This window comes from Talpa europaea (assembly GCF_964194135.1).
Source record: "Talpa europaea genome assembly, chromosome: 11".
NCBI lineage: Eukaryota > Metazoa > Chordata > Mammalia > Eulipotyphla > Talpidae > Talpa > Talpa europaea.
In genome coordinates, this window is record NC_140078.1 from 97,284,181 (window position 1) to 97,296,853 (window position 12,673).

Below are 12,673 nucleotides of genomic sequence, written 5' to 3' on the forward strand. Positions count from 1 at the left end.
CCTGTGTGAGCCCAGATCTTCTGTTTCTGGAAACTGTCACCCCCACCGGCAGCTCTCACATAGAGAGCACTTTCTGTGCTCAGCTGTTTAGTTGCATTATCTCAGTCCTCTACAACCACATTCTGTATAGTTCAGGAAACTTGGGGCCTGGAGCTGCACAGCTATTCCCTGTGATTGTTATAATGTGGAGGTGAGGTGCTGAGGCCTTGCAGCCAGGCACCTGGGTGCACAGGGGCTGCTCCACAGACCCGCTGTATGACCTTGGGCCCTCTCCAAGCCTCTGGTGGCATAGAGGTGCCTACCTCCTGGGCTGCTGTGAGAACAGAGTGGGACAGTGCAAGGACAGTCAGTGCTCAGTGGGGAGACACTTTCATTACTTTGTCAGTAGTTGCTAAGTGATCCCTTGTCTGTGGGTAGGGAGGTAGTGGTACTGGGTCAGGATTGTCTGATCCATCACAGCTGACTGGTGGAGGGGAAGAGGCAGCTTTCTGCGCTGAAGCTGTCCCTATCTGTGTGTGTCTCTCTGCACATGGAAGGCCACACGCAACCCAGCTGTACCAGCATGTGCCGGAGTCGCGCTGGCCCATTGTGTACTCACCACGTTACAATATAACCTTCATGGGCCTGGAGAAGCTGCACCCCTTTGATGCAGGAAAATGGGGCAAAGTGATCGGCTTCCTAAAAGGTATGGAAGGTCCCTTTATCAGACCCTGTATCTGCTTCTTCAAAACCACCTGTTATTCCCCAAGCTCCTCTCTGCTGTCTGCCTAATGCAAGCTTAAGACTCTCCCACCTCCAGTTTCAGCCCTCAGACTACCTCCCACCATGCTGTTACAAGGATCTTTCTGGCACAGACTTCTAAACAGCATTTGTCCCTATTTCAAACATTCACTGGCTCTCCATTGCCATGGGTCTAAATCCTGCCTCTGCCCCTGGAGGCCCAGTTGAAGGGGAGCTGAGTATTGATGGACACAGGGAAGCTGAAGCTTGGAGAATCCATTGTCCATACTCCATAAGAGGTAGAGAATTTTTTCTCTACCTCCTTGATGACAAATTGAGTAATGAGGACCCAGAAAAGTTAGGAAACATGCTCAAGGCCACACAGCTTTTAAGTGGCTTTAGCTACTAAAGGGTCTAGAACTTCAAGCTTAAGGCTCCTACTCCCCAAGAAGGGGGTGCCCTTCTGCCATGATTTCAACTCTGGTTTGTAATCCAGGGACGTGGTATAGGTGGGAAACTCAAGCATGGCTATAGGCTAGTGTGAATTTATCCTCATTCCCTATATCAGGGCTGTTTAATGGCGGGCATAGGAAATGTTCCCCAAAGTATTACCTATATGAGATGAAGCTTCAAACAATCCTGATGACACTATGGAGAAAGTTCCACTGGAGGCGAGCTAAGTCCATTAACATAGCAAGCTGTAGGCTCTGCCCCTTGAAGAAAACAGGACCAAATTAGAGGTTAATAACACTATTTCTTTCTATTTGTATTTGTACTTTTTGGTTAACTTCTATTTATGGCAAGTGATACTGATTTTCTCTTTGCAGTAGGGACCAGAGGGAGTATTCACAGAGAAGGATAAAGTAGAAAAGCAGACAAGTGGTGTGCAGTGATGGGGACAACCTGGCCAGGTGAGCGGAGCTAGCCCGCCTCTCACCTTGCAGTTCTCTTGCCTTCTTGAATATGGTCATTTATGCTGTTTCCTGCAGACCCAGCCCAAGACACCTCCCCTATCCCCCACCAGACACACTGCCCCTTCATGGGCTCCTGTGTCACCCAGTAGCTCAACAGAAGGGTTTCTTGTCTCCCTCTTCTCTGATCCAACTTCTGAATTCCTTCCACCCTCCTCTGAGGGTGTCTAGAAAGTGGCAGGAGCCACATGGTGGAGTGTCTTGGGTTTCTCCAAGAGCTGGCCTTTGCCTTAAAGCACAGGGGAGCCATAGGATGTTCAGGGGTGGGGGACATGCCTGCTATATATGGGACTATATGTATGGCATTCACTGGTTTCTACCAAGGTTCCGAAGGGTGACACATTAAAACAGAGCCCTTAGATTCTGACCTTGCTGCTTTGATTTCCCAAGAACCCAGAGCACTGTGGTCCTGCCCTCACTGTGCCTTAGAGCACCTCCTGCTCTCAGCCTTTGTTTCTTCTTCCGCGATTTGGAGTGAATCGTGTCTGGACTCTGTGAGGGGTGATGAAATAATGTACTGTTTCCCAAACATCAGTCATTTGCAAAGCACTCTTGGGGCCTTGCCATCTCCTCATACCACCTGTTTCATTATTTACTTCATATTTTGTATGGATTTAGCCTCTGTTTTAATAATCTTAAATACACTTGTTTTAAAAAAAGAATCATTATGTCATCTGAATGGAAAAAGCCAGTTTCACTTGCCATAAATAGAAGGTCATGGTAAAAAAATAAATGCAATGAAAACAACAGTGTAATTCAATTCAGGCTGCTGACTGCTGCCTACAGGCTGTGAGGCTGACCCTGTCTTCTTTTGGTTAAAATGGAAGATGAGCAAGGGTTGGGCACCCCCCGCCCCACTGATGTCAGGGGAAGCTAGAGGGAGAACTGATGAGATTCGTTTTCTTATACTTCGAGTTACCACATTACTGACCCATGTGCCATCTGCCTCTGAAGGTTGTCCAGTCACACTTGCACTCACTTGGTCCTGTCAGTGGATCAGGAAACATAGTCTTTGGTGCCCCCTGGCCTGAGGGTCTGGCCGTGGTCCACACTGGCTCAGGATGGCCCATACTCAGATCGTCCACAGCCATGCCCACCTTCTCCTGGGCAGGCCCGACAGAGGCCAAGTTGGCCACCAGCAGAAGGGTCTGGGGTTGGGCTTGACCTCTAGGTCAGCAAGGAATCAGGGCACCTTACTTTGTGGTTTCAGAAGAGAAACTTCTATCGGACAGCATGCTGGTGGAGGCCCAGGAAGCCTCAGAGGAGGACCTGCTGGTGGTGCATACAAGACGCTATCTCAATGAGCTCAAGGTACAGGGCTGAGGGCGGGGAGCTGCTTTGGGCCAGAGGGGCTGCTGGTTAGGAGGAGGCAAAGCTCAGCTTGGGGACGCACAGCCTCAAGAGGCCATGCCTGTCCTTGCACAGAGATAGCATATGAGTCCATGGTCCCTAAGAGAAAGACAGAGGTGACATAAAATAGGCAGACACTAAGGATGGGCTAGGCTGCTGCTGGGGGTGGTGAACTCCCTGTTCACCTGAAAGCAGAGGTGAACCCTTGGTAAAAAATGAACCCTTTAACAGGGTTTTGCACTTCGACATTAGCAACTTTCAGTCTGCATTTCATGCCTGGGCTCTGGGATGGGCTGGGGTCAGCCCCTTGTCTCCAGCTAACTAAAGCCGTTCCACTTTGTACTATATTTATATTAGGCTGAGGTTAAACATTCTGTTCCACATACTTCATACTTCTAAAGACTTGTTGAAAACTGTTGGGCTCTACATTAGTTTGAATACCCTCCACCCCTGGGCCTAGCCAGGAAGGTAAATAGTGGCTAGGGTGGAGGCTATGTACTGGGTGAACTGGCGAGCCCTGTCTTTTCCCCTGTGGGCGACTGCCACTCAGGTCCACGGCGGGTCCGGCATGGCCAGGGCTCCCGGCTTTGCAAGAGAATCCAGAAAGGCAGATTATGACCCGAATCGTTAATGTGGCAACCCGTTTTCAGATTTTTAAATCTCACCTGCAGACTAGACTGTGCCTACAGGCTACCCCCATGGGAACTCTGGAAGGCCCCACAATCTGAGGAGGTAGTTTAGCCTCTGCATGGGGCAGGAGGGGTGCTGGGAGAGATGATTTCCTCAGAATTGGATGCTGCCAGCCTGCCCTGGGAGCACGGAGTGAGGAATGCCACAGGCTTTCAGTCCCCAAAGTGTGGGAGCCCGGGCCCCTAGGCTTCCCCGCTAGCCTCGTCTTAGACGCAGTGCCATAATGGATGCCAGAGGCCACCAGGTTCCTCCCCTATACAGATGAGCCCAGAAAGAGGTTGCACCTGCTCAAGGTTACCCAGGACATAATGGCAGGCCTTCAGGAGACCCCAGGCAGGGAATCCAGTGTAGTTTTCCAGTTCCTGGCCACAGCTGCAGCCCTCTCTCCTCCCCCGCTCCAGCCTGAGCTGCGAGAAGTCTAGATGGAGCTGTGACAGTGTGAGCTCATGAAAAATTACCAGGAAGAGGTTGATACCTGGCTCCTGGCTCTCCTGGGAGAAAAAGGTGTGCGAGACCTTGGCAGGAAGCCCAGTGCTTGGCTGCCCTGGTTTCCTGGGCATGGACATGCGTGGTTACAACCCACAGCCCAGGGGCTAGGCTGGGAGGAGCTGCCTACCAGAGTACAGAGGGCGGGCATGGGGAGGGACCAGAGCAGAGTGGAGTGAGTGTACCGAGATAAGGCTGGGATGGTGGTAGATCGACTCCAAGGCCCCACCCATTTGGGGGACTTTCAGGGGAACCTTGCAAGGAAGCTGTGTGCCTGGCTTTGAGACCCCAAAAGGCTGAACACCACTCACTATGTCATAAGTAATAAAAAAAATCTTATCAGGGAGAATCCAAAATAGAAAATTGAGGTCAACTGTACATTTGACTGGGCGCTCCCTGGCAGGTATAGCAAAAGGAGAAACCAGATGATTTCCTAGTGACTATCAAGGTGAAGAAGCATTCAGTCATTCAACACTGTGTCTTGGATACTGTGTGCTGGGTCAAAAAGATGAACAGTATGGCAGGGTTCCCTCTTTCCATGCATTTACATTTTAGTTGTGGAGGACCAAAAAGAAATAACTACACAAGAGCATTTCAGAGACTGCCAAGGGCCAGGAAGGAAAAACAGTGGTGGTAACTGGGCGGAGGTGTGCTTTTTCAGACACGTCCCAGAGGAGGTGAGCTTTGCCCTGAGACTGAAGCATGCTGTGTGCTGTCTTGGGAGCAGGAGGCCAGGCTGATTCAGCCCCTCATCAGCCAAGCACTGCCATGACTCCTGGGAGGGGTGGGGCAGGGGAGCTAGCCTTCTTGGGAGAAGGTGCAGGTTGGGGCCTGGGGGAGAAGGGGCAGCATGTGCTACCAGCACCTACTTTGTGGGGGTGTCCTTCCCAGTGTGGTCTGTGCAGCAGAGAACAGGAACACCTGTGGCAGGGAGACAGATAACAACAGAGGTGCATGGTAAGCTCAGGTGGAGACAAGTGCTTCCAGAAAGATGAAGCAGAAACAGGTCTGGGGTGCAGGTGGCCATCCTCCAGATGGGGCAGTGAGGACAGGCCTCTCCCATGAATCTAGGTCCTCTGTCCAGGCCCCGGGAGAAGTTCCCCTATTTCACAGAGGAGACAAGAGGGTGAGGTGAAGGGCCATGCCCAGACACACTGAGGAGCCAAGTCTGGGGTTGGGCTAGCCTGACTCTGGGGAGGCAGGTGATCCCGTCCTGGCCCCAGCTGCCAGTTTGTCCCACTCCTCTGGTTATTTTTCACTTGGCCACAGCACTGCAATGATGGGAACGTTCTAGAAAGGTTCTTCTAATCCAGCAGCCACCAAACACATGTCTAGTGAGCACTTGAAAAACAATTACTATGAAGAAGAATTTTCTAATTTTTAGAAATGTGACTTAATTGAACATGGCATGTAAGTGCCCAGATTCTCTTGCACATGGACTCACTTCCTGCTCGCAGTCACCTTTTCACCTTGAGTTAGCGCCCCATCTGGATAACTCCCGTTTACCTTCTGTCTGAGCATCAATGTCAACACTTCCAGAAAGCCTCTCTGGCCCGTGCCGTCACTGCGTGTGAGACATAACCCTCCCCTCTAGCTTCAGAGGCCCGAATCCTGATGTGAGGCATCTCCCCAGCCGCGCCTGCACCCGGGCGGCCTGGCACCTAGTAGGCACCAGCAAATGTTACAAAGCAAGTGACTCGACTGCACCCCTCCCCTGACTGTGGGGAGCAGGGGCCCAGGGACTTTCACAGCCAGGCAAGCGATGGTTCAGGATCTGGTGCATGGATGTTTGCCTGGGGCCGGGGAGGGCACAGGGAAGGCCATTCCCAGGATGCCCTGCCTCAGCTGGAGACCCACGACCAGACCCATGCCCTGTTTTTTCCTTTTCAGGACCAACGATCACAAGCTGCCCAAATATTACAAGTGTTATGCTTCCAAAATTTCTTGATGACGGTTCTGCATGCAGGGCAAATGTGCTGTCCTCGGGTGCCACTCACGACAGAAGCCCTTTTCCCATACGCTCCCTTTGTGGGGAGGTCTTCACCCTCTTCCAGAGGAGGCCCTGCTGTGCGGGTTTCGGGTGCTGACTCTGTCTTATTCACTGTGTGACCTTGGAAAGAAAGAGCCCCCAGCTCCTGCCCTCTTCTGTACAGTGGGGGGTGCTGGGTCAGCTCTGTCTGCACCACGGTGGCCCTTGCAGATCTTGTTCCGGGCACAAGAGGGCAGCCAAGGGCTTTGGAGCGTGGACTCAGGGCTGACTTAATTGGGGCTCTTGAGGGAGCCCAAAGCCTGGTGGGGGCCTGAAGGGACGGAGCTCTCATCTCTAACCAGAGCAGCTGCCCTTGACTGTGGTGTTCACGCAGGGCACTTGGAGTTTGCTCAGGGCCTTAGCGCTTTCCTACCTGGGGCTGCCTCTGGGCTCCAGGCTCCCACACCTGTCTCTTTTGCAGTGGTCCTTTGTTGTGGCGACCATCACGGAAATCCCCCCTGTCATCTTCCTCCCCAACTTCCTGGTGCAGAGGAAGGTGCTGAGGCCCCTTCGGACCCAGACAGGAGGCACCATCATGGTAGGTGGGGAGGTGGAGGTGGCAGGCAGGCAGGCTGGGGACCCCGCATCCGGCTCCTTGCTACCCTGGGCCTTGGCTCACCCTGGGCTCTGCCTCTGGAATGCCTCTCCCCGCTTTGAAGTGGAACAAAATTCTAAATATTCCACAAGGCCCAGCAACAATGGCCCTTTCTCCCAAATGCTTTCCCATCCCATGACATTAGAATTCCTAGTTCCTTCCCCTACGACGCCTATTAAAGTTACCATATTTGCTGGAATGTAAGACTTCCCCCAAAGACAACATGCCACGCTCTGGCCCCCGTGCATGTTAAAGATGGAACCAGACCCTGTGGCTTCAGGGAGGGGTCACGTCCTCCTCCCCCCAACGTGGTGGGACAGTAAAGAACCAGCAACATGAGGCTTCCCATCATGGGTGTGATTTTCTTTAAAATCTGCCACAGGTAGCTGAGTGGATTGGAGTTAGCGCAGTTCTACCTCTTGGGTCAATACCTATCGATTCCTGTAGTTTTCTTTTGAACTGCAAATGTATACGTTTGTATTAGAATACAACTGCCCACCCCCCAACTATGATTTCTTACAGGATCTCAGTATCCAGTCTCCCCTATTTCCATGAGCAAAACATTGTCTTTCCTTTGAAAGCCCCATTAAAATCTCCAGGGCGTATGGGATTATGAGTAACTTTTATGTCGTCCGGTTTCCTCGCACACTTGCAAAGGGGCTTCTGCTGCACATCTGCTGAGCCAGCGGGTCTGGGACTTGCTTCCAAGGCTGACTGAGTTTGCTTGGGTGGGGGGTGGAGTACCTGCTACCCCACCTCAGAGCTCATCCCACCTCGGAGCTGGCCGGAAACTGTTTATGGAAGGAGTGGGTGAGTTTGTGAATGAGGGGACCACTGCCTGCTCCCCTCACGCCAGGCTTGTCTCCCAAGGCAGGGAAGCTGGCCATAGAACGCGGCTGGGCCATCAACGTGGGTGAGTGGCCAGGCTGGTGTGGCCTGGTGGCGCTGGGGGCCTGGGGGGGAAGGAGAAGCAGGGGAAACTGGAGGGGGTTCACCCTGGGGCTCCTTGAATCTTCTGGAGGTGACCATAAGGGCTTGGTCCTGAGAGTGAGCCACCCCGCTTGGCAAGCAAAGGGTGTCCTCCCCCCACGCCCCCTCCTTTCCTTCCCGCCCACCCCCCTTCCTCCCTTTCTTCTGCTTCTTCCCTTCCTTCTTCCCTTCTCTTTCCTTTCCTTCTCCTTCTAGAATTCCAGAGTAGTCCCCCTTACTACATTTTGACCACCATTTTAGCTTTTTAAAATAGTGATTAGTGTAGAAATTTTAATCTATTTTAAAAATTTTTACTTTGTTTCTTCTTTTTCGCGAGCACCATCCCTTGACTCTTTCTCCTCCCCCACCTCAGAAACTTCATTCATTGGTGTTTGATTTTATATGTATTTTGCTTTGTTGGTCCATCTGCTGTGTTTGTCTTTGTCAGTCTGACTTGCTTTCCTCCCGCAACTCCCTCTAGCTCTTTCCCCTTTCCTGCCGTGGCAGCATCTCCTCTTTCCTTGTGACCGTGTGGATGGAGAGGGTGTCCTTTCTCATCATCTCCCTCTGGCACCCCCAGAATCTGGGTGGTCCCCGTGCCCCTACCCCTTCCTCCCTCCAGGAGCCACACGGGAGCAGGCCCAGTTCCAGGGGCCAAGGGGCAGCTTTCTTGGGGGAAGGATGAGCCCTGCCCTGGGGCACGTGAGGGGCTTAAGGCTGATGTGTCCACACCCAGGGGTTTCTTGCTCTGGGCCAGGATGGTGACATGCCAATCACTTGGCCAATCTGAGGAGCTTTTCCTGGGAGCTGAGTGGGGTCAGTGCTGGCGGGGACGGAGGGGAGGGGCGTGCTCGGGTCAAGTGCTGACCCCACTATGTCTGCCCTTCCGCAGGGGGCGGCTTCCACCACTGCTCCAGCGACCGGGGCGGGGGCTTCTGTGCCTACGCGGACATCACGCTGGCCATCAAGGTTCCTGAGCACATGCAGGAGTTGCCTCCGGGGTCCTCCTGGAACCCTCTTGTAGCCCCATATTTGGTCTTCTTACCCCACATTATTGAGAAGGGAACTGAGGCTGGGGGTGGGGGTAGCTTGCTGCTGGGTGCTCAGCTAGGCTGGAACTGAAACCCAGGCTGACACTTCCTCCTCTGATGCCTGTGCCCGAAGGAAGAACCAGGCTCAGGCTGAGTGCAGGGGTGGGGTGGGCGGGGAGCAGCGTTTACCAATCAACAGCATTAAAATTTGAGAAGGGCGTTTCTCTCAGAGTGAGGAAATAGAAATAGTCACCATCTCATAGCAGTGACGGTGATGACAGTACCTGCTGGCCAGACTCCGTGCCGGCCGCTGCTCCCCACGGCTCACCCCACTTAATTTTTCTGTACTACAGATGAGGAAACTGAGACCCAGAGAGGGGAGGTCAGCCGAAGAGGCAGAGCTTGGCCCCGTGTCTGTGGGACCCCGGAGCCCCCCCCCCCCACTGCACTTGGCAATGTGCTGGGCTTTGGGAACACACGTGGTTCCTGCTCTCTCAGGGCACACTGACTACTGGGGGGAGGCAAGCAAGGGAGGGGAAGGAGAGGGTAGAATGGGACAGAGACTGGAGAATGAGACTCCAGGCAGTGTTGAGGGGCGAGTCCTCCCTCTCAGCCTCCCATACATTTCCCCAGAAGTCCTGGGCTGTTGCTAAGCACCCGCTCACCTCCTGGCCTCTGGCTGGCCCTCTGCAGCACGGCCCATGCCCCTCCGGCGAGAGCCTGCCCCGCCGGCACCCTGCTCTCTGGGTCTGCACAGCGCTCCTGGCACGTGGCATCTCTGCCGTGGCCTGGTGGCCCATGAGCACATGCAGCCTCCCATTCCCCCCAGTAGTGGCCCAAGGTAGGTCCTAATGTCTCCCCTCTCGTCCCGGGCAGTTTCTGTTTGAGCGCGTGGAGGGCATCTCCAGAGCCACCATCGTGGATCTTGATGCTCACCAGGTGAGTGCCCTGGGGCCAGGCTCTGGCCTGCTCCCACCCTTGGCGACTCCCTTCCCCCAGAGACATCCCATCCCCAGGCTGGGCCTCTGGACTCCAGAGAAGGGCAGGGCATCAAATGGGCTCCACTCTGTGGCTGTGAGCTGCTTGGCCCTGCTCCGAGTTCACATGAACTGAGCTTCTGTACCAAGTCCCGTGTGCACAGCCCTTTACAGTTTACCTCATATCCCTGACCCCAACGGTCAATCCCACTACTGGGATCTGGGGTGGCAGGACCCTGGACCCAGAGAAGGAGCTGGGTGCGGGGTGGGGGGAGAGTCTAGGTCGTGCTGGAAGGTCATGGCAGGGCCGTGAGCTTGGATCACAGCTCTGCCACCTAGCTGCCCAGGAACCCCTGCTCCAGGGGTGAATGTGCTTCCCCAGGCACGTGGGGCTTTTCTTGGGGTGCGGTGGGGTGTCCTGGCACTTGCTTTCCAGAGGCTCCCATGTCCTCCCACAGGGCAACGGGCACGAGCGGGACTTCATGGGCGACAGCCGCGTGTACATCCTGGACGTCTACAACCGCCACATCTACCCCGGGGATGGCTTCGCCAAGCGTAAGCTGCCCCTGGTCTGCAGTCTTAGCTGCGTTCTTGCGTGGCGGGGTTCTCTCCTGAGTATCTCCTACACCCTGGACCCTGCAGAAGTCACTTATGAGTCCTCAGTGTCCCTGCAAGGCAGGGATTGTTCCCGTTTTACAGATAAGAACGTCGAGACCTGGAGAAGTCATTTAATCCCCCAAGATCACATGGTTAGGTCCCTAGGTCAGGGGTAGCCACCAGAAGAAGAAAATCAGACTTTCCTCCTAGGTTTACATCTGTCTAGTAGAGAACAAGAATGAGCAAAAGAGAAACAAGAAAATTAGAAATAGAAAATGCAAAATAAGATGGCAGAAATGGCTTCAAATACAGTAGCAATAAAATAAACACGAGTGGGTCAAACTTACCAGCCATAAGACAGAGGCTCTCAGGTGAGCTGTGAAAACGCAGAGACCTGGCTCCTTTGCGGGGGGAGCGTGTATGCAGGAAGCCTCTGGCGTCTGTCCTGGAGCTCAGCCCTTGGCGTGGCCCGCAGCTCGTGCTTCTGGACCAGAACATGCTGGATTTGGGCACGAGGCACAGCGGCTTGTCCACGTGCCCGGACTCACGGAGTCTGTGAGAGCAGCCGGGCTAGGGGGGCTCTAGCCCGCTGGGGCAGAGCTTCATCTGCCACCCGCTTTTCTTCCTGGGGTCTCCTCTTTTTAGCATGGTTTTGGGTGAAATGAGAGTGGAGTCAGATGGTCTCCCATCCCGCTGTGGACACTGACAGGGACCCGGGCAATCTTGGCCCTCTGAGCCTCAGTTCCCCTTGTCTGCTGACGAGCTATTTGCACCCTCTCAGAGGCCATCAGGCGGAAGGTGGAGCTGGAATGGGGTACAGAGGATGATGAGTACCTGATTAAAGTGGAGCGGAACCTCGAGAGAGCCCTCCGGGAACACCCGCCCGACGTGCTGGTATATAACGCGGGCACTGACATCCTCGAGGGTGACCGTCTTGGGGGGCTGTCCATCAGCCCACAGGTAGGTTGTGCCCCTGGAGGGGGGTCTGCTCTGGGGCTTGTGCAGCAGCGGGAAGGGTGGGCAGCCCCGGAGTGTCTCCAGCTGTCAGAGGGATGGGCAGCAGGGCAGTCAGGGGAGGGGCTAGACCCGTCACGGAACAGGACGTCCAGCACTGCCCTGACCACCTGCGCCCCTCCTGAGTCAGCCTTGTCCTTCCCTTTACAGGGCATCGTGAAGCGGGATGAACTGGTGTTCCGGATGGTCCGTGGCCAACAGGTACCCATCCTCATGGTGACCTCGGGTGGGTACCAGAAGCGCACGGCCCGCATCATTGCCGACTCCATCCTCAACTTGTACAATCTGGGCTTCATCGGGCCTGAGCTGAGAGACGTCTCAGCACAGAACTCAGATACGCCTCTGCTGCCGCCTGAGGTGCCCTGACCTTGCACCCTTCTGAGTGGCTCCCCACCTGCCTGCCTCCTGCCCTGCCGCCCTCAGTGCTTCTCCTTTTCCCCCACATGGGGCCGTGGGGCAGTCACCAGGGAGCGCTGGGGAGTGGGGGCCTGTTCCTGACTGGGCTGGCCCTAGGGGCCTTGTCCCCTCCCAGCAGCTCCTCCGCTCTCCCCACTGGCGTCTAGTGTTGGGCCTCTCTGTGGGTGGGGTGGAGGACAGGGCCTGAGTCCCAGGAAGACCCCCTGGACTCATGGGTCTGATCAGGCCCTGTGGAGGCCGGCAGTTCTGGGGAAAGAGGGAGGACAGGTTAGGTCCCCTGGGGACACAGCCAGTTAGTCCATTCCGACTGAGAAGCTTCCATCTTGGCCAAGCTTGGGCTTCTTCCCTCTGCAGCAGTGAGACGTACTTCACCTTCCTTACCCGGCAGGGCTGAGGGCATCCACGTGGGTGGACCCAGAGTGGGATGGAGGCATAGGCTGGAGCCAGGCCTCTGGCCAGCTCTGGGGAGCCCTGGCCGGAACACGGGGTAGCAGGGCAGAGGGGGAGCAGGTGGTTTTCCATCTGCATGCCCCTTCAGTGAAGCAGGGCTAGGCTTGCTTTCCCAGAGCCCCTGAGTGGTGGTAAGGGGAGGGGAGCCCTGAGCAGCTCCAACCCCACTTCAGCAATGGCTCCACAGGGGCAGGTTTTGGGGGAAGAGGATTAGCTCAGGAACGGGGCTTCTGGGGACTGCTGAACCTGGTGCGCAGGGTCAGAAGAAGGCGAGGCCCAGATGGGGAAACTGTGAGTGGAGCAGGTAACCAGGCCAGGTCCACAGGACCTGGGGCTCCAGACTGAGACCGAGGTGCTGGTGAGGCTAGGTTCCTAGA

At 55.0% G+C, this 12,673-nt stretch overlaps 1 protein-coding gene across 3 annotated transcripts; it reads left to right on the forward strand.

The window, feature by feature from the left end:
- Positions 1-537: 537 nt before the first annotated feature.
- Positions 538-11,795, forward strand: HDAC11 (histone deacetylase 11; the record flags this gene model as incomplete). 3 transcript variants are annotated; one of them, XM_084247304.1, is made up of 9 exons in its annotated part: positions 538-685; positions 2,902-3,002; positions 6,668-6,784; positions 7,712-7,754; positions 8,703-8,779; positions 9,718-9,780; positions 10,277-10,373; positions 11,197-11,375; positions 11,580-11,795. In XM_084247304.1, 9 exons carry the CDS (start codon positions 619-621, stop codon positions 11,793-11,795), a joined length of 960 nt encoding a protein of 319 aa, XP_084103430.1. The 3 variants fall into 3 exon arrangements, with proteins under 3 accessions (XP_084103430.1, XP_084103431.1, XP_084103429.1); XM_084247303.1 differs by having other exon boundaries at positions 619-685; positions 6,737-6,784; XM_084247305.1 differs by lacking the exons at positions 6,668-6,784; positions 7,712-7,754; positions 8,703-8,779 and having other exon boundaries at positions 544-685.
- Between the last annotated feature and the right edge of the window lie 878 nt (positions 11,796-12,673).